At 30.6% G+C, this 20961-nt stretch overlaps 1 protein-coding gene and 1 long non-coding RNA gene across 2 annotated transcripts; both read right to left on the reverse strand.

The window, feature by feature from the left end:
* Positions 1 to 18: 18 nt before the first annotated feature.
* Positions 19 to 1452, reverse strand: LOC125877995 (uncharacterized). Its single transcript, XR_007447665.1, has 3 exons — positions 1223 to 1452; positions 460 to 574; positions 19 to 369 (listed from the first exon to the last, which is right to left on the reverse strand). It is a non-coding gene; the product is annotated as an uncharacterized LOC125877995 (long non-coding RNA).
* A 3168-nt stretch (positions 1453 to 4620) lies between these two features.
* On the reverse strand, positions 4621 to 5272 carry LOC125877982 (uncharacterized). Its single transcript, XM_049559276.1, has one exon. The coding sequence runs from the start codon at positions 5196 to 5198 to the stop codon at positions 4908 to 4910; it is 291 nt and encodes a 96-aa protein (XP_049415233.1). The 5' UTR covers positions 5199 to 5272; the 3' UTR covers positions 4621 to 4907.
* Between the last annotated feature and the right edge of the window lie 15689 nt (positions 5273 to 20961).

The raw sequence follows: 20961 nt of genomic DNA on the forward strand, positions 1-20961 counted from the left end.
TAAAACATGCAATTTCAATGGAACAAAAAAGGAAGTATTAAATAAATAGGCGTTACAGGAATTTTCCAAAAAAGAAACTTTAAATTCTACCCAGAAATCAATTTGGTCCCAATTGCAATAGAAGAGAAGAATGAGCAGTCTATACTGAGAGATTTATTCATACAAAAGTCGTATCCTATTCTGGTACTCTAATAACTTTTGGTCCAGTTCTTGCGCTTCTTGTTTCAGCTCATCCAACTGCTTCTGCTTTCGTTCAATATCTTGATCATTTGATGTAATATAGTAGACCAATGCGCTGAGTGCTATCGTATGGATAACGAGATGCTGAGCAACCTTCTCTATGACTTCCTTTTCCTCTGTTTTGTGAGTCTGAGTTATTAAAAAAAGTGTTAGTAGTTGATTTGTGGGGTGGTAGTACTACCTTTGCAAACAGGAGATTGTGATTTTTTGGAGTGTTACCTTAGCTGTTTGAGCAAGGGTTCGTTGGAGGCTGGGATGCATGTTGACACCTTTTCTCATGGCACAAGCTATAGGCTTGCTAGTTGCCTCACTCCAGTAACACCAAGGTGATATACTGCCATAATCATCAAAACACGAGTCAAATAAGAATAACATAAGTGCATAAATTGATATATTCTATGATATGGGTTGATCCACTTTTAATCATCATTGGATAACCAACTCCGGGTTGAGGCCCCTCAATGGGTTCTAATTCTAAGAAAGGGGGGGAGCGCCCTGAATCAATCAAAAAAGGATAACCATAAATTTTACCCAAGGGGAATGGCAAAAGCGAGAGGTTTGTTCACTCCCCTTTAGAGAGTCTATGGAGCATAAATCACAAACACATTGGAGGATATGTGCCAATGATATAACTAATGTTAAATTTGGACAACCCTTGACAGAATTGGTGCGCACAGGTAAAAGCCCGCTTTAAAGCAATAGCTCGCAAACTACACAAGAGAGGTAATCCACACTAGGCAAGCCTGTGAGACGAGCTCGGCCCAAGAGACAAATTTCTTGCTTTAGCTGACAAGGAGTTTCAAACTTGAGACCTACAACGTCAAGGGTAATTTCTTTTCACCAATCTATATTTGGTGCTAGGTTTAACGGCAATATCATAGAAGTAAAAAATGGATAAAATTGTACTAGTTCGTAATCAGCAACATCACATCATAAGTAATTAAAGAATAAACTTTACAAACATAAAAAAAAAAAAACTTACTTATTTCAAACAGCGGCATGCTGTTGGATTTTCGAGATAACTTGGAATTGAGTAATCTAAGAGAATGAATAGCTTTCTGTATCAAATCACAAAACTAGGTCAATATATAAAGGGATACACACATCACAATCCAAACAGGTTTGCGTAACAATTATCCCTAATTCATGTGTTATTTGCAAATCTATCTAATTAACATAATTCAAAACTGCAAAATTCATATAGAAAGAAAAAAAAAGAGACTTCACCGGTTTGAGGTTCGTTCCTAATCGGACTGCCTGATTTACGGAGAAAAGTTGTTGGGCTAAACAAAATCACTAGCCCGGTTATATCGGATGAAGAGTTATTGGGCTGAATAAAATTACTGACCCGGACTTTGTACCTTTCGGAATAAATATGTAATAGTGTTATAAATATACTAGATAGGTATGGCCCGTGCTAACACGGACCCAACATGTCATTTGAATGTGGTTACTTTTGACACTATGAAAAGTCATTCCAAAATATATCAGCACTACAATTGCAGAAAATACAATGGAATGCAAACACTTACTTTTGGATTTTAAGCTTTGAAATTACAAATGATTAAATCCTATTATTAGGAGAGCTAAGAGTATATCAATTCTCGCGCTATCAAACTCCAGTAGTGATTAAGAATTGGAGTGATTGAGCAGAGGAAAAGGGAAGACGGAAGGAGGAGGAGAGCAAAAGGACCTGCAATGTGTGGGAACAACAAACCAAATTTAAATTTAAAGCATGCAGCATATAGAGATTCACAATTTTATAATGAAAAATCAAGAATATAAAAAAGAGTAAAAACTCGTCTTTATTGAAAAATCGAAGAAAAGCCCTTTCGTTAGAATATTAATAATATATACCCATTAAATTTAGGATAACCATTTACATGAATGTAATCACATAAATCTTTATCTTGTTGAGATTTAGAATCCGTGGTAACTAAAAATTTTTAAAAAATAATAGTAAATACCCAAATGTCCCTAGGTAATTGAAGATACTAAAAAATGGAGAAAAACAAATGCCAACTCCAAAAGAAAACAGAGGCTTAAAATTAGTATACAACAAATTCCCAAAATTAGCAGTATGAGACCAAATATTTCCAATGAAAGCTCGATCACTTCAACTTTGTTGATCTACCTTCATTTCGACAGCTTTACGTAATCAATTTCCACATTAAAGACTTACAATAGTCAAATAGTCATATATACATGCATGTGCAAATCAATACACAAAGTTAAAATGAACACACGGTTTAATTTAAAAATTCTTCCTAATTTCACTGTCCACTTTTTTTTCCTTTCTGTACAACAATCTTATGAAGCAGCAAAATTGAAACAAAAGTCAAGCCAATTGAATAAAAATCCACGAAAAGAGAGCTAAAACCAAAAAGGAGAAAAAGCAAATCGAATATTAAGTGTACAGAGAAAAAACTTTAGCATAAATAAATGGAAGAAGGAGAAGACGGTGGAATTGTACAGAACTATTCCTTGGAGATTAAATTGAGCGAGTTTTCCAAGGGATGGAGAACATGAAGAGATTCTAGGGTTTGTAGAAAAAGTGAACAAGGATATTGGAGGGAAACACGTGTTTTGCATATACAATATACACGCTATTTAGGGAAGAAGGTAAAATTACCAATTTAGCCATGTCTGTACGACTTTTTGGTACAGTCCACATTACTTTTGATACACCACTTTACTGCGGTGTTCGTCCTTAATATGAAGACAGGTGGTTTGATAAAGTAAAAATGAAGTACACATGTTAATCCTCAATGAGATACACTCCACTTCTAAATAATAAAAAATCAATAAAGCACATATACAATAGTTGGTGCATGTGTTGGTCCTCTAAAGTGTCACTTCTAATAAGGAGTAATAATATAATATAATATATATTTGAGTGGAGAGAAATTTGTGAATAAGTACCATTAAATTAAATATTGTACCAATTGACAATTATACCCTTAAAAGATTATTCTAGATCTGAGTATCCCTTAACAACGTCTTTAATTTATTTTTAACTCTTACACTTCTCATCCTCTATATCAATTTTGCAATTAAGTAGTATTATTACTATTGATGAACATTTTCATCAAATGCACAGACTCCATTGATATTTGGTAACAAACTATTTTTAAAAAAAGTAAAAAGAAAAAACATTGATCCAAAAGAAATGAAAATTAAAAATCTAGATACAAAGAAAATTGGGTAATTTTTATGGATATTCGTTTATAATACAGTGCGAAACAGAAATCTTTTTGTTTTTATTTTTTATAAATGGAGTAGAAGAGGAAATTGAAGACTTGCATGCTGATAAACCAGAGAAAATTCACCAAATATAGACATGTTGTAAGATTTTAAGGAAAACAAACATATAGATATTTGAAAGAAAAACATAACTCCAATTTGCTGAAGGGTTTTAGAAAAGGATTTTGATGAAAGAGGCCCTTATATAAGATTTGACTGGTGCAGGTGAGATTCTACTCACCTTCCCTGGAACTCGAAATAATCCCTCTGCTCTAACAACATTTTACCTCCAAGATTATGAAAATGTGTGTTCATTTATTATTTCGCAAAATATTTTCATCAAATTCACACCCTTCATTATATTTGAGAATTAAACTACAAAGTATTTAGCAAATTGATGTAGGCATTTTTATGGATATTGGTTACTATTACAGTGTGAATCCAGAAAAAACTAAAAGAAAAAAAAATGAATTTGAAGAGGAACATGTTCATACGGTCTTGAAGAACAACTTTAACATGAAGAAGACAACTTTAAGAATTTTTGAAAGAAAAATCATACCTTGGATTACTGCTAAAAATAAAACTTGAAAAGAAGATTATTTGTTTTGGGTAAAGAGAAAAGACTTTTGCTAGTGTCTCATTAGGAATGGAAAATGAAACGTCCACATCCTTCTATAATTCCCACTAAGATGCAACTATTATCTTACCCTTGAATATAGACATATTTTCAAAATTGTCCTTCGTCGTCCCACCCTTCATGTTTCTATATAATTTATATTTATTTATTTATAGTAGTGAAGTGATCGCACTTTTTTATTATTATTATTGTTGGCAGAGAATAAAAGATCACAAACTTACCATGTGTAGTACTTGAGTCCAAGAACAGAAAATGGATCGATTCTTTGACCCTCATTTCGAACTTCCAGTTAACCAGAAAATTTATTCAAGTCCTGCTCCAATCGATCGCAATAGATCTAGACGGTCTATTTTAATAGCTTTAATAAGAAATCTACTAAATATTAATAAAAATTTGCCATAAATTTAATTATTCTGGTATTAACTTGATAATTTATGAACCATCTATTATCAAAGTATAACCTCCTTCCTTACCAATCTTCCAAGCAAAAGAAGAAAATATTGTTTGGTAAACATTTTTATTTCCCTTTTCCATTATGATACGAGACAAAAGGCTCAAAAGTAGTTAATTTTACAATAGTTAAACTAGGATATACACAATTTACAATTAGAGGTCGTAGTTCTGAGTCTTAAAACTGCAATTAGTGCCAAACGGGATCGGCCGAGTTAACTTCAGTTCATTCGCCCTCCGATACGAGTCAACTCGGTCAACTCACTCCCCGCTACGGTCGCCGGCGACTTCTAGCCACCTAAAATGGAACGGGAGACTTCCAATCTACCACCATACCTTAGCTTGGCCCCCAGCAGCTTAGGTACATAACTTGCCGGAGTGACTCATCAGTTTGTTTCCTCTTCTCCTCGCCTTTTCCACCTCCGATGAACCCTCCGACGTCAGATCCTAACATACCGGACATCGGCCGGAGACCGGCAACGTCGGCGCCGGAAGCGACAGAAGAAGAGAATCGTTTTTTGCCGTGGTTTAGAGATTGGATGCCGGATTTCAATTTCTGGCCGTGATCGGCGTGGCTGTTTACGACGGCGACAGTTGTGGCTACCCAAACGCGGTTAAGGTAACTCATGATTGATTAGTTTTGAATTTGAAGTGAAAAATAAAAATTTAGTTATCCTGATGATGATTCAAGGAAGCTTCAAAGTGATTGTGAGCAATGAAAAATGAAAGAGGCGAAGGCTCTTTTTATAGGCTAGAAGAGGAAGAGTGGTTTTGGAAAACCAGAAACAGGAAACTTGTGAAGAAATAGTGGTTTTATGATATTACTGGTGATTGATGGGCTAAGTTATCGAGGTTTGGACATATTCGCTTTACGATATGTCTTTTTTTCTCGCGAGATGAAAACCATCTCGTTTATTTTTAATTATTATTACTTATACTTATTTTGGTAAATAAAAGAAGATAAGATAATACTGATGTCTAAAAATTAACTTGTCCCCTTCAAGAAAGCTACTGACTATTGTAACGATAGAGTGCTCAATCTTATCTCGCACACAAATTGGACCTGGTTTGTAGGTTCCAAAATTAATTTATTTTCATGGAAAAAGATATTGAATGATAAATTCCAAATTTAAATATAATTAATTTTAAGTTAAAAGAAAAATAATTTTTATGTGTAATTAAAATTTCATCCGTTGGAGTTTGATGCACCAACGTACCGGTAATTTATGATTATTGTCGGTATAAAATAAGTAGTAACTTTTTCTTTATAATGGATAATGGATAATAATAAATATCATAACTTTATTTATGCTACCGGCATTAAACTCTTAACTTAGTAGTCAAGAGCAGTCAACCAGTATGACCATGGAGGCCGGTCACAGTGTCAAGATACTTTATTAATTTATGCATAACTTTTAACGAACTTAATAAATAGTTTTGATTGAGTTATTAATAGTAAGAGAAATATAGAAGAAGAAAAAGATAATTTTATATGTGAGGGGTAGAAAAGAACATAACTTTTACTTTAAAAGTTAGAAAGGTTGTTTTCACTTGTTTTTAGGCACGAAAAAAATTATAAGAGAGAAGAAATCAAGACAAATAGCTACAAATCTCTGCGGACGACCTAAACCTTGAGCAATTGCGATGGAGACTTAGTCGCAGCCATGTCTGCGCACATCTCTCCCCTGCCTTTGGTTGTGGGAGAGACAAACCCTAATCCTAATCAACAAACATCCTTTGCTATTCGATTAATCACAAATCAAGATGTCAAAAATTTGACAAAAATTCAGTTGAAACAGATTCAATATGTACATGGAGAGCCTAGATTCAATTCACAAAGGGAGAACGACAAGTTTTCGCACAGGAAGAAGGATTACATCAAGCTATAATTATTAAGTTCTCATCCGATACACCAGAAGTGAAGGATTTGCGAACAGTTTTACCTAAACACTTAGGCATCAAAGGAAACTGTTTAGTTGGTTTACTTGCTCGTAGACATATTCTACTAAGGATAGACCAATATGAAGATTATGTGGTTGCTTTATCAAAATCGGTAAGCTTTTTACCTTTCCGTGGAGAGCAACATCTTTATAGGGTATTTCCTTGGACAATAGATTTCAATTCTAGAGAAGAAACTTCAATGGCTGCGGTGTGGATTTCATTGCCTCGATTATCACCAGATTTATTTGCCAAGAGATCCTTGTTGTCGATGGCATCAGCGGTTGAAAGGCCAATAGTTATTGACAAGGCAACACAAGATAAGACAAGGCCTAGCACTGCTAGGGTGAAGGTGATACTCGATCTTATGGACAAGCTGCCTAAGAGGATGCGTCTCCAGTATTTGGACGAGCAAACCGGTAAGATTCAAGAGGTTTTTCAGGAATTTATTTATGATAATTTACCTTTATATAGTAACCATTGTAAGCATCAAGGTCATGATGAAAACAGTTGTCGATTGATTTTGAAAAAGAATCAAGATAAAAATCACAAAGATAATGGAATGGTTGGAGATGAACAATTTAATGGTGAGAAATTTCAAGGTGATTTGAGACAAATTTTAAATGAGAAGAGGGGACTAGCAAACATAGATCAAAGGATTGATGATAATACTCGAGTTGCAGATGCAAATAATAATGAAATAGCAATTGTGGAAGCCATTAAAAATAATGGAGATTGAGTAGTTGATACTTGTGTTCAAGACGATACTTTGGTTTTGAGTGCAAAGGATGATGTTACTAGTGATTCGATGGTTCCCGGATTAATTTGGAGGCTGATCTAGCTTTGAATCCTAAACTACCTACTGTTGATGTTTTATCTGGGAAAAATCCTAGTTTGGCTACGATTCATGATTCTTGCCAGGCTAATAAGGTGCAACAGTGTGAAGAGAATTTGGATCAAATTTTCGAATCTGGTGGTACATGCGATCATGACTTCACTTTGAAGGACAATGATAAGGAAGGCTGGACTGAAGTACCAAGCAAAACATTTTCTCCAGCCAAACTACAACAACTAGATTGCACTAACCTACCACACAACGAGCAAACGATAAATTGTGAAAATAAAGTGTCAAGGAATATTGTGTGCTCTAACACCTTTGATGCCCTAATGACCAATTTTGATCAAGAGCTCCATGCTTTGTCCAGTCTAATTCTTCAAGTTTCTAATCCAGAAACAATCCGGAAACTACTCTGAATAAAGAAAACCCAATGATCATACCACATTCCAAAAGAAATGACAAGAGTTTGATCAAGGAAACGAGTGATTCTAGATGGGCAAATTTAGTTGAGGAAGAGGAGCATGCACCTACAAGGAGTAAGTTAAGTCCTCAAGCACCCATATTTGTGCCTTAAGTAAGGCAAATCCATCTATGGCAGTGACAATTGATAACTCCAAAAAGATCTTGACCATTAACACCAAGGTATTGGAAATAAGTCATGAGCCAGAAGCTGAAGTTTCAAGACGTTGTCCAACTACAACTTATGATAGTGACTTGGGCAGTGAAATGTTTGATGAAGATGATGAGGATGATATGTTAGACATATTATTTGATAAGGTAGCCAACGATGGAGATCTCTCGCCTAGGCAACAAAGAAGTGAAAGCAACAAAAACAAAAAGAAGACATATGAAAGGCAACATAGTTGGGATGGTAAGGTGACTGAGGAATTTATTCCAAGGCAACTACCAATGCGACTAGCAAAGCAAAATCATATAGCAGTTTCAACAACAATACGATCCAAAAAGAAGTGATGAACTATCAAGTTTTGTTTGAAATATTTGATGAAGAAGACAAGAGGGAAATACTTCAGGTTACTTTACACGGGCAATCCATCTCTTTTAATTCTTACATATATAAAATAAAGTTTGAGGTTGATAACCTAGCTTTATTCTTAGATTTTATATTTTTGCATTATTTAAGCATCCTCATTTGTAGTATCATCACAGAGTGTATTATAAACTCTATGATGATCATAAAATATCTAGTTTTCTCTAGCTCTTATTTTCTTCATGCTTGTTAATTAGTAGAGGTTTGTTACCTTGTTACCTCATAAGATTAGTAAGGTAAGGCCTAGCCCCCCTTACTTGTACTCTTCTCTTTGAGATCCTTTTCATTTTATTAATAAAACTAGCCCTAGGCACACCTTGCCTAGCGGACTTGCTTTAAAAGAAAAGAAAAAAAAAAGACAAATAGCTACACAAGATATAACAAATAATATGAAATAAGTAATACTAACTACAATAAAATAATACCATAAATAAATTATAAGGAACAATATATAGTAAGAGAAATCAAATGAACAACGACCTATAAAAGAGTAATAATAGTTACTAGTATGGAAGGATAAACGAGATTACTATATTCAACTACAAGCACCAATCTTCTACCTTAATCTGTGTTTTCATAATTTTCTATTTAAGGTCATGTTTGATAAGTTGGAGTTGTGTCATATCCTATCTAATTATCTTAATCTAAGTACTTCTTTGGTTTAACTCAACTCAACCTAGTGTATACTTTTAAAAAATGTTGAAGAATGAATTAATAAAAAATATTTTTTTATAATTTCCTAAAATGTGTAAGTAAAATAAACAAGTAATCTGATAGGGAGAAAATATTTTTTCTTATAATTTTCTAAAACGTGTAAGTAAAATAAACAAATAATATGAGAGGGAGGAAGTATATTAGACCCAATTCCTCGAATATGGCAACTACTGTTCACATAACCTTATACTTTGTGCTGTAGAAGTATAATGTTTTGCCTCACATGAGGATGGAACTATATTAAAATAAAGAAAATCTGCCCTCGCACGTTAATAATATGTTAGGACGAAATTTTTGTTGGAAAACTATATGAACAACGGAAGCATATCAAAATTTTACTGCTTACATGAATAATAGATAACCAAATTCGTTTATGCTAGAATACATAAACTTGTTTAAATTTAATTCGATAAATACCTCTTGAAGCCTGATCAGATACCTTCAAGTAAATCCCCAAGTTAGATTGATCTTCAAACGAATCCACAAGATAGACAACAACTATGATCTTCTACAGTGATCCCAAGTTCACATTCGAACTCTCTCAATACTTGGGTGGGCAAGTATCGAATAGAAAATTAATCAATCTTTTTCTAGGTTAGGAGAATCTCTATTTATAGAGATTTCTTCCCAATCCAAAAAGGAGAAGAAAACCCAGTTTTCTTGAAAAACAAGAAAACACACGCCTACTCATTTTTCCCCTAAGAAATAGGATTCTGAGTTCTAGTTAAATATGGACATTGTAGGGACCACACAATTAATTATTGAGACTTCCTATTATGGAAATAATTCAAATAATTAATTTGAATTTATTCTTACCATAATAAATTACAAATCATTCCACTAGAAATTTGTAATGCACTCCTCTATTTATATTTCAAAATTCCCCATTAAACACTTATGTAATTCCCCATGTTAAGATTACAAATACTAATCAATAAATTAAATTACTGACGAATTTAATTTAATAATTAATTTCCTTTAGAGCACTACTTAACTTATTTCATGTGTCGGATTCATAAATACACTTGCAAGGTTTGACACGATGAAAACTTATAAGTTTCTCAAAAAGGCATATCAATCAATTTCTATAACAAGACATGGATTTCATTAACTAACTTATTATTTCACCAATACATATTATTATCATCCAATCTACCAGGCATATTGACCTATCTCAGAATCTCACATTTTAATAAATCAAAACGATAATTAATATATACAGATCATAATAGTCATATCAGGATTAAGAATATAAGTACATTTAATAGTTTATAGAATATGTTTTTGTCAGTCAGTCTAAAACAACTATCTCTCTACTCGGTCCCGTTCAATACATACAAAATGCACTAGTACAAGAAGTTGGAACTATACCGTTCCCATAATCAAGATAAATTACATATAATCTTGTGCTACAATCGTACCGACAGCATGTCCAATTTCCATCCTAGATTGTGAACAAAACATTTTATACTTATAAGAACCGATGATTTAATCCTCTGTGTATAAGCTAAAACTCTATTGACTAAATCATCTACTATATAAGTAAACAGACACTATAAATGAATATACGATCTATTAAAACTGAACAAATATTTATTCAATAATAAATATTATATCTTAACATATAGTTAATAGTATATATCCCAACAATATCCCACTTAGACTTTTAACTATCACAATTGTTATAATGTACTATATCTAAATGCATGGTTAATAGTATATACCCTAGCAATCTCCCACTTAGATATTTAATCTTGAAAATTGTTAGAATACTATGTCTAAACACATGATTAATAGTATATACCCTAACAATCTCCCACTTAGACTCTTAACTATGCATTTACAACTTTCACAAGCATTCCTTTATTCTTATCAAAAGAAATTTACCAAGTTATTTTCTCATGCAATTTTGTCTAGTAGTGCTTCGTCGTAACAAATCGATTTTTGTACTAGATCTTGAGAGAGCTTCTCATGAAACCTTTCAAGAGTGTACTTCTTTTCAGGAAATCTATCATAAAAGTTCTCTCAAGCAAACAAAACAAATCAATCTTTGCTATGATTCTCCCACTACGACTAAGCACTACTACATAATCACACTTTCATGATCTTGAGTCTTAATATTCTCGTCAAAATCTTTCGATAATGAAATATTAACAATATTTCATGTAGTGTTCTTTAATTTGCTCAACATAACTTCCACTACTTGAGGTAGTAGTTTTCTTATGTCTAGTTACGTTTCTCCCACTACTTAAATGCAATGGAACGTCATTTCTGACATACCGATTAGATGTTTTTGAGCGTATGAATTTACAATTGACTTATTTGTTATTTCTCTGTTCAATTCCTGTAAAACTAGTTTACTTCTAGGAACATGGTTTATTAAATGATCCTTTTCTAGAATTCAGATAGTTGTGTTAACAATTGCCTTATTTTCTTTAGGACACTATAATAAACTTTCTTTCATTCTTTAGGATATCCAATTAACACACACATTCCGTTCTTAATTCCAATTTTCTTATTCTCCCACTCAGCACATGTGCTGGACAATCCTATATGTAAACATATCACAGATTAGACTTACGTAAAATCCAACTAGTTCTATAGTTGTTCAAGGTACTGCTTTGAAAGAAATTGAATTCAGAATGTGATATGTAGTTATTAGAACCTATCCCAAAAGAAACAAAATAACTAATAATAAGTCAATAATTAATCTTATCATCTTCATAAGAGTCTACTTCTTTTCTCTTCTACACCAATCTATTATAGAGTGTCTGGTGTAGACAATTGAAATGCAATTATTCTATAAGATAAGTGACTCATGAGCTCTGCAGAGAGGTTTACGTCACTACAATCAGATTGCAGTGACTTCATATATTTTTCATGATGCTATTTTCATGTGTCTTAAATATTTTGAGTTTATCAAGACATTTAAACTTACAAAACATCAAAAAAAAAATATTCATATCATGAGTAACCTTCTTGAAAACTCAGAATACTCAAATTCACCTCTTGTCCAAATGCTCATTTATTACACAAAATCAGAATAGATTAATTATAACTTATCACTACCTCTTTTTTCCTTTTTAAGAGGAAAGGTCTCTTAGTCATTTTTCCTTCTAAACAAGACTTACATGTTGGTAGTGACTTCACTTTCAATGAACCGTTATGTCCATCCATTAACCAACCTTGAAATTCTATTCAGAATAAATGACTTGGAAGCTCATGTATAGATAAGTTTCATTCAATTTAAAAGATATTTTCCCTTATGAGAGAGATTAATATAATTCAATCAATGAGAGATAATACTAATAAAGGAATCACGCATCAATGTACCACAATAAATAAAATATTCATCAAACTCAATGATAGGAGAGTTACAAACAAATATATTAAATACTCATCTCTTATCTAGTTAGAAATTGAAAATAATTCTTTCTAACATAAGGTACATGTACAATGCATTCTTTGAATTAATATCTTATCTCTACCTAAAGAAAAGCTTAAGTAGTACTAAGTGGGTGCGTAAAGTCTATTGAGAATTTGAGATATAATACATTAAATAGATCAAATATTTCGAATAATCCTAAATAACAAAATTCAGGGCTCATTTATACATATATATCCATGCATCTCGAATACCCAATCGATGAGATTGGAGAGCTACTCATGTACAATGACCGATTATTCACTCCATAAACTTATACAGACCTAACTCGGATGGAGAGTCTACTGTTAGTTTAAGTCAAGTGAAAAATCCTCTAGTTACATTGATCCAATCTTAAATTACTCAGTTTAGGAGAGTTAATATAGATTATCAAAACTAGATGATTAAATACATAGTGACTTGTATGAATTTCATCCGACAAGGAGGAAGGTCTAAGCCAGCACATAAAACTAATACTTCACCGCTATTTAATCAAATATGAACAAAAACTCATATAATGATCCAAAAAATAATAATTTCTTACTAGGTCGTTCTTATGAATCTACCAAATTGTAGATCAATCATAGTTCTTTTTTTTTTTCGAATTTTAAAACTATGATCAATTTGATTGAAAACGTTATATGGTCAAAATAGAATTTAAAATTTTTCCGTTCAAAAATTCTAATCGCATGACACATATCATCATTTGTGAAATAGATACACAAATCAAGAACAAAGAACAAAATTCTAAAAAAATATTTACTTTATCTGAATACTATTTTCCAAAAATCAACATGTTTATGAATGCATTGAAAAAAATATATTCATAAACACACCTCATAGATATCCATGCATATTGAACAATAAATTTTGATGAAAAAATGACTACTCATGCAACATACATATGTTGTGTTAGATATTCACTTCAACAAATTTAGAACAAAAGCTAACTCAGATTGAGAGTATATGTTAATTTAAGCCAAGTGAATATCATTATCCCTAGATGCCATTGATTCAATCATATATTACTCAGATAGGGAGAGTCAATACAAATTATCAAAACTAGAGATCAGATTAAATCTAGTGACTCATATTAATTTCATCCGATATGGAGGAAGGTCTGAAGCCAACACATGAACTTAATATTTCACTAAAATTTTGTCATGAAGACCATAGAGAACAATGTTTATCACCACTATATCATAGTCGAGTAATTTTTCAAAATACAAAGAAATATCTAAAATCATTATCTAAATGACCTCAAATTGCCAAATCACTTCATAACAATGAGTATTTAAAATTTGATCGTTTCTGATGAACCTTCCGAATTTCAGATCAATCAGAGTTCAAAAATAATATTTATCTCCAAAGCTATGATCAAATTCAGTTTCAAACGATTTGAGGAAAAATAATCAGATCTGCATCCTTATCATATATCAATTTATGTTAACTCATCACGTGTAATCATGTACCACGTATAACATAAATAAAACCAATATAAAGGATGTCATTCATACTAAATCACATTTTAATTCCAAAGAACAACTTTAAAATCATTTTAACGACCTCAAAAAATCATAACCACATAACAATGAGTACTTCTTACTAGGCTGTTATCAATGAACTTACCAAATTTCAGGCTAATTGGAGTTTATAAAAAAATTATTTTCAAAACTGTGACCAAATTCAAATTCAAATGATTTAAGCATCTTTAGGAATTAAAACAATATGACATACATTCTTATCACATATCAATTCATCCTAAGTCACCATGTGTAACCATACTCCAAATTTAACATAAACACAACTGACATAAAGAAAGATCTTATCATATTCAAATTGAATTTTAATCCGACAAACTATCTAAAACCCATCTAAACGATTTTCAATGGAACCATCAAATTTCAAGTCAACCAAAGATCATAAAATTCATGACCACCTAAACTATGACCAAATTTGAAAAAATAACCGTTTTAGGCAAGGTTAAAGATTAAAATAACTTTATTCAAAATTTCATTCTCTTTTAATAATTATCTCATGAGCACAAGATTTACATTGTGTCATGTCTTTTGGCTAAGACACATAACTAACCTCCTTACAACAAATTGTTCTCTTAATTAATACACTTGAGAATTCAAGATATAACGTTTTCCCCTTTAATATCGGTGAAAATCATTAATATCTCTTCTCATGAATTAATAAGCATTACTAGCATCTTAAGGTAAATCTCCATTCATATAAATAAATATTTACCACTAGTATTCACTTAGAACAATTTATACATGATACATTGAAGATATTCTAATGACTCAAATAAATAGATCGCTTTCGTAAATCCTATTTATTAATCATAATTATCAATTCATGTATTGCAATATATATTATCTCACATGTATAAAGTCTAAAAATTTCAATGATTTCAAATAAATAAACCACTTAAGTGATAACTTTTTATTAATCACAAAATTCTTAATTTATACAAATTAATATATATGCAATGAATAATATGCTCAAATAATTATTGAACAAAAGAAAATTAAATAATTAATCCAATTGACCAGTGGCTGCCACTGCCGCTTTGCAAACTTTGGAATCAACTATCAAGAACAAACTCAACAATCAATTCAATGATATTTGTTCACCAGCAACCTATGATTCCTCTTTGAGCAATAAAAAAAGGGAAAATTGTATGAAATAGCAAATTATTAATTTAAATTAAACGTTATAGCTATAGTTTCTTTTATTTGTAATTTGCAGCAAATATTTCATGTTTTTGCCATCTGGCAGGATCCATTCGGTATACAAACACATTCGGTATACAATTACTACTTTTAGTTTATTTATACAAATTTAATTTGTTGTTTGTATATATTACCCATTCGGTATACCATTACTATTTTTTAGTTTGTTTATACAAATTCAATTTGTTGTTTGTATATTTTCCATAGTTATATATAACAAGACATGTTTGTATAATCTCTTTATGTATATATGTAGTAATTTTATTTATATACAATTACTATGTTTTAGTTTGTATACATATCAATATACAGATCAAGACATGACAGGTTTTTATGTATAAGTATACCAAAATATATAATACAGATTTTTATGTATATGTATACCGAAATATACAGATTAATAGATGTTTGCTATGGAGCGCAATTATACAAAATATAGCTGTAGCATACAAATATGATTTTTATGTTTGCTAAACCTAAAATTTACTCATAAAAAAATTCCATTCAATTGCCAAAACAAATCACAGCCAATCAAACACACTTGAACAATTAATGCTTTATAGTTAATCATAAAGTTATCAAGGATTTTAGGCTTCTGTTTTAAGATCCAAAGCATTAAAATTATTTAAGAATTATAACATTAAGGATTATGGTATATCCAACCAGGACAAAGAATCAACATATATAATTCTGCTTCTTTGAAACAACTTGCTCAAGCCCTATTTTGTTGTTTTCTAACGCCACTTCCGCCGAACACAACATCTAAGTTTAACCCCCTTTTTGTGTATACTAAATAATTAACAAACAGGGTTAAACTCCAAGATATCGACAACACCATGTTCATGTCACAACTGACATCTAACAATACATTATAAAATTTAACACGTGATTTTTAACAAAACCAAAAATCATGAAACATACGTATAATCGCACATATACATATCTTGTATAGTTTATCTTTTTAGATGCAAGCATGGCTTTTGATGCTAATTGTTGGAAAATTATATGCATAGCGAAAGCATATCAGAATTTTACTGCTTACATGAATAATAGATAACCAAATTCGGAACACATAAACTTATTTAAATTTAATTCGATTAATACCTCTTGAAGCATGATCAGATACCTTCAAGCGAATCCCCAAATTAGATTGATCTTCAAACGAATCCACAAGATAGACAACAACTATGATCTTCTACAGTGATCCCAAGTTCACATCCGAACTTTCTCAATACTTGGGTGGGCAAATATCGAATAGAAAACTAATCAATCTTTTTCTAGGTTAGGAGAATCTTTATTTATAGAGATTTCTTCTCAATCCAAAAAGGAGAAGAAAACCCAGTTTTTTTTCTTGAAAAACAAGAAAACACACGCCTACTCCTTTTTTCCCTAAGAAATAGGATTCTGAGTTCTAGTTAAATATGGGCACTGTAGGAACCACAAAATTAATTACTGAGACTTCCTATTATGGAATTAATTCAAATAATTAATTTGAATTTATTCTTACCATAATAAATTACAAATCATTCCACTAGAAATTCGTAATGCACTCCTCTATTTATATTTCAAAATTCCCCATTAAACACTATGTAATTCCCCATGTTAAGATTACAGATACTAATCAATAAATTAAATTACTGACGAATTTAATTTAATAATTAATTTCCTTTAGAGCACTACTTAACTTATTTCATGTGTCGGATTCATAAATACACTTGCAAGGTTTGACACAATGAAAACTTATAAGTTTCTCACAAAGGCATATCAATCAATTTCTATAACAAGACATGGATTTCATCAACTAACTTATTATTTCACCAATATATATTATTATCATCCAATCTACCAGGCATATTGACCCATCTCAAAATCTCACCTTTTAATAAATCAAAACGATAATTAATATATACAGATCATAATAGTCATATCAAGATTAAGAATATAAGTACATTTAATAGTTTATAGAATATGGTTTTGTCAGCCAGTCTAAAACAACTATCTCTCTACTCGGTCCCGTTCAATACATACAAATGTACTAGCACAAGAAGTTGGAACTATACCATTCCCATAATCAAGATAAATTACATATAATCTTGTGCTACAATCGTACCGATGGCATGTCCAATTTTCATCCTAGATTATGAACAAAAAACTTTATACTTATAAGAACCGATGATTTAATCCTCTGTGTATAAGCTAAAACTCTACACACTAAATCATCTACTATATAAATAAACAGACACCATAAACGAATATATAATCTATTAAAACTGAGCAAATATTTATTCAATAATAAATATTATATCCTAACATATAATTAGTAGTATATATCGCAACAATTTTATTATTTGAATCATGTTCTAATGTAACCAAGGGCAACTTCAATATTCAAAATTTCTTCAAATTGAGGTACGATTATTTAGACAAAAATGAAATTTAGTTTTTTGAAATTTTTTATTCAAACTTTTAGGCTTATATTGTATTTAGCCCTATCCGTTAGACATTAATGCCCTATAACTTCAATAGACTATTTTTTGTTTGGAACCTCATGATAATATAATCCGCAGCCACTATAGTTTTAGTCACAGTCCAAATCCTTGGAATGAATATTATGTAGTGAGAACTTTGTCAATAGACTATTAATCAAACGATATACTACCCTATTAACCCACCTAATGCTTTGCTATAATAATAAAAAAAAAAAAAAAAAAACTCAATTTATAGGGTCAAATCAAAGATTCAAAATAATCAAATTAAGCAACACAAGATTGACTTAATCAATTTAGTCTAAACTTATTTAATATAGATTGTATTGAAAAATATTGAATTCAAAAACCGAAGCTTCACATCAAAATATTGTTTTCTTTCGTATTCTGACACATTTACTATATCTACCACTAATACTTTATCTTATGCTAAACAAGCTATATAACTAAACTTAATTTATAAGTCTATACAAAAGTGGGACTAAATTCTTATCCAATCCGTATGGTCACATGTCCACCTTTAATTCTAACTAGTTACAAAGAATCCGTGTTGTGCACGGGCTCTCAGTATTTATTCAATAATTTATTTTTTTAAGTGATATGAATCAAATAATTTTAAATAATTTTATTAAGTTTAAAATAGATATTACTAATGTCGATACATTTTAAGCGATATTAATTAAATGATTTTAAATTTTAACTGTAAAATAAATTATATATATATATACTTGTGTGATAGTAAATTATTTTATTCTTTTCTTCATAAATCTAATGTGAAGAAGTTCATTGAAATGTCTATAATGAAAGTAATTAATTTTTTTGTCAATCATTGACTCTCTACTCAAAATAATGACAAATTTTACACAAATATTAACGACATTCAATGTAATCAATTATCCAATCCTCATTGTCACATGTCCACCTTTACTTGTATTATTTCTTAAGGGTTTGTTTAGTAGAGTTTATAAAAGTAATGTTCAATAGAGTGTATTAGTTATGTTTATATTAGTTATGGATAAATTATTTCTTATGCACTATTTAATTTGGTGTATCAAATATAATATGCATTGTACAAAAATATCTTACAATTATTGTCCAAAAGTTATAAAAGTGATTAGTAATTGTATCAAATCCTTTGCATTATTAATACCTAAAAAATCATGATATTAACAATACATTCATCAATACACAATAGAGTGTATAACTAATGCACAAATTAATTATACATAACATGAAAAAATGTACTCCCTCCGTTCACTTTTATTTGTTATGTTGCGTTTTTCGAAAGTCAATTTGACTAATTTTTAAAATTAAATTAGATTAAATTTTGATATTTTAAACAAAAAATTTTGATATTCAAAAACTATACAAAAAATACTATAAATTGTAATTTTCTGTATATCAATATGATAATAAAATACATTATAAAATATTAGTCATTTTTTTTATAATTTAACTCTAGAAAGGAAATTATTGCAGTTAAAGTAGATAGAAATAGTACTAAACAAGAGACTACTAAAATATAAAGCTGAAGCGTGCGTTATTTTTGCTAAAACATTCTACAAAACAACCCCTTATAATCTAATTTTGCCGATAACTTCGGAATGACTGGATGTACAATTTATCGCGAGATAACAAAATCTCGGCTCTTATTAGTAGGAAGTGAAGGGGACAGATGTCGACCTTATCCAGAAGTATGATAAATGACTCATCTTAACTCCACCAATGAATAGTGCACAAGATTCATTCTGCTACACAACAATAGTGGGTCCCATCCATTTATGGGAAATTTCCATCTTTGCTGTCGTTATCCTATGATACAAAGCATTTTTGGGTAAAAGAGCTATTTGTGGGTCCCATAATTAGATAATGGACAAAATAGTATGGACACGTGGGGACCATCCATGGGCCACCACTATCACTAATTTTGGCTTGGTGGTCCACCTATGGACCATCACGTGATAGACCTTGACTCGCCTTTTGTTTTTATGCTTTGTATATATATTTACGTACATTAATACATATTTAAATTTATATAAACTTAAATAAGTAGATATATATACAATTTATATATATTATGTAGACACCTATAATGTATAAGTGTGTCTATTTATTTAATTTTATATATATTTAAATATCTACTTATGATTTATCAAAAGAATATAAATACCTCCTCTGTTCCTACTTACTTGTCAAGTTTTGAATTGACATACCTATTAAGAAAATAATAATTAATATAGTGAGTTTACCATTTTATCCATATTAATTATAAAGTAGATGAATTAAAAACTTACGATTTTCAAGAAGTTCTACATTTTTCAAAGTAATAAATTAAGGGTATAATCGAGATTTTTTTTTTGTCCTTTCATGATTTGTCGAAATGGACAAGTAATTAGGAATAAATAAATAAAATAGACAAATAATTAGAGACGGAGGAAGTATCAATTAAAGCTAACTAGCTAAGTTAAAGGGCACCATCTTAGACTTAATTTGTATAACAAATGTGCATATATAATTAAAGGAGGACACGGTCCACAGCTTGAATTTTAATCAAATTCGTAAGAGAAATGCAAAATGTACGAGAAAGCCTACTACACATAAAATGTCAAATATATAGATGATTATAATCTGTTGCCTGTTAGTCAAGTTTTTAGGAAGTCAAGGGTATTTTTTTAAAAAAAAAAAAATTCAGAGATTTGAGGTACTTGATTATGTATTCAGGATGATAATTTATTTATGGCAGAAGTACTCACTATCCCCTGAACTTGAAGCTTTTTATACGGTGTACACCTAAATTAAATTTCGTTTTAATTATCCCCTCTAATAAACAAGTTCGGGGGTAATTAAAATGAAATTTAATTTAGGTGTACACCGTATAAAAAACTTCAAGTTCAGGGGGGTAATGAGTACTTTTGCCTTTATTTATTTATTGAGTTATAGCATAAATTGAAGAAAAAAAAATCCTTTTTTAAATTTTTTTTTCAATAAACACAAAATTAATTCTCTTAACATTGATTAAAAAAAAACGTTAAATTGGGTGTTGGGAATTTCGTAATTTCTTGTTTGATCGAAATAAACGTATTCGCACGTGGTGAGTCATGGTTAATGCTCTGATATGTATTACTCTGTTTAACAATAGTTGTCTACTTGGACTATTAACTTGACACACCTTAAAAAACAATAAATAATAAGAGGATAAATT

Source organism: Solanum stenotomum, chromosome 9, assembly GCF_019186545.1.
Source record: "Solanum stenotomum isolate F172 chromosome 9, ASM1918654v1, whole genome shotgun sequence".
In the NCBI taxonomy this organism is placed as follows: Eukaryota; Viridiplantae; Streptophyta; class Magnoliopsida; order Solanales; family Solanaceae; genus Solanum; species Solanum stenotomum.

Coding starts and splice junctions, on each gene's coding strand:
- LOC125877982 (XM_049559276.1), bottom strand. CDS start 5,198: ATGAGTTACCTTAACCGCGTTTGGGTAGCCACAACTGTCGCCGTCGTA.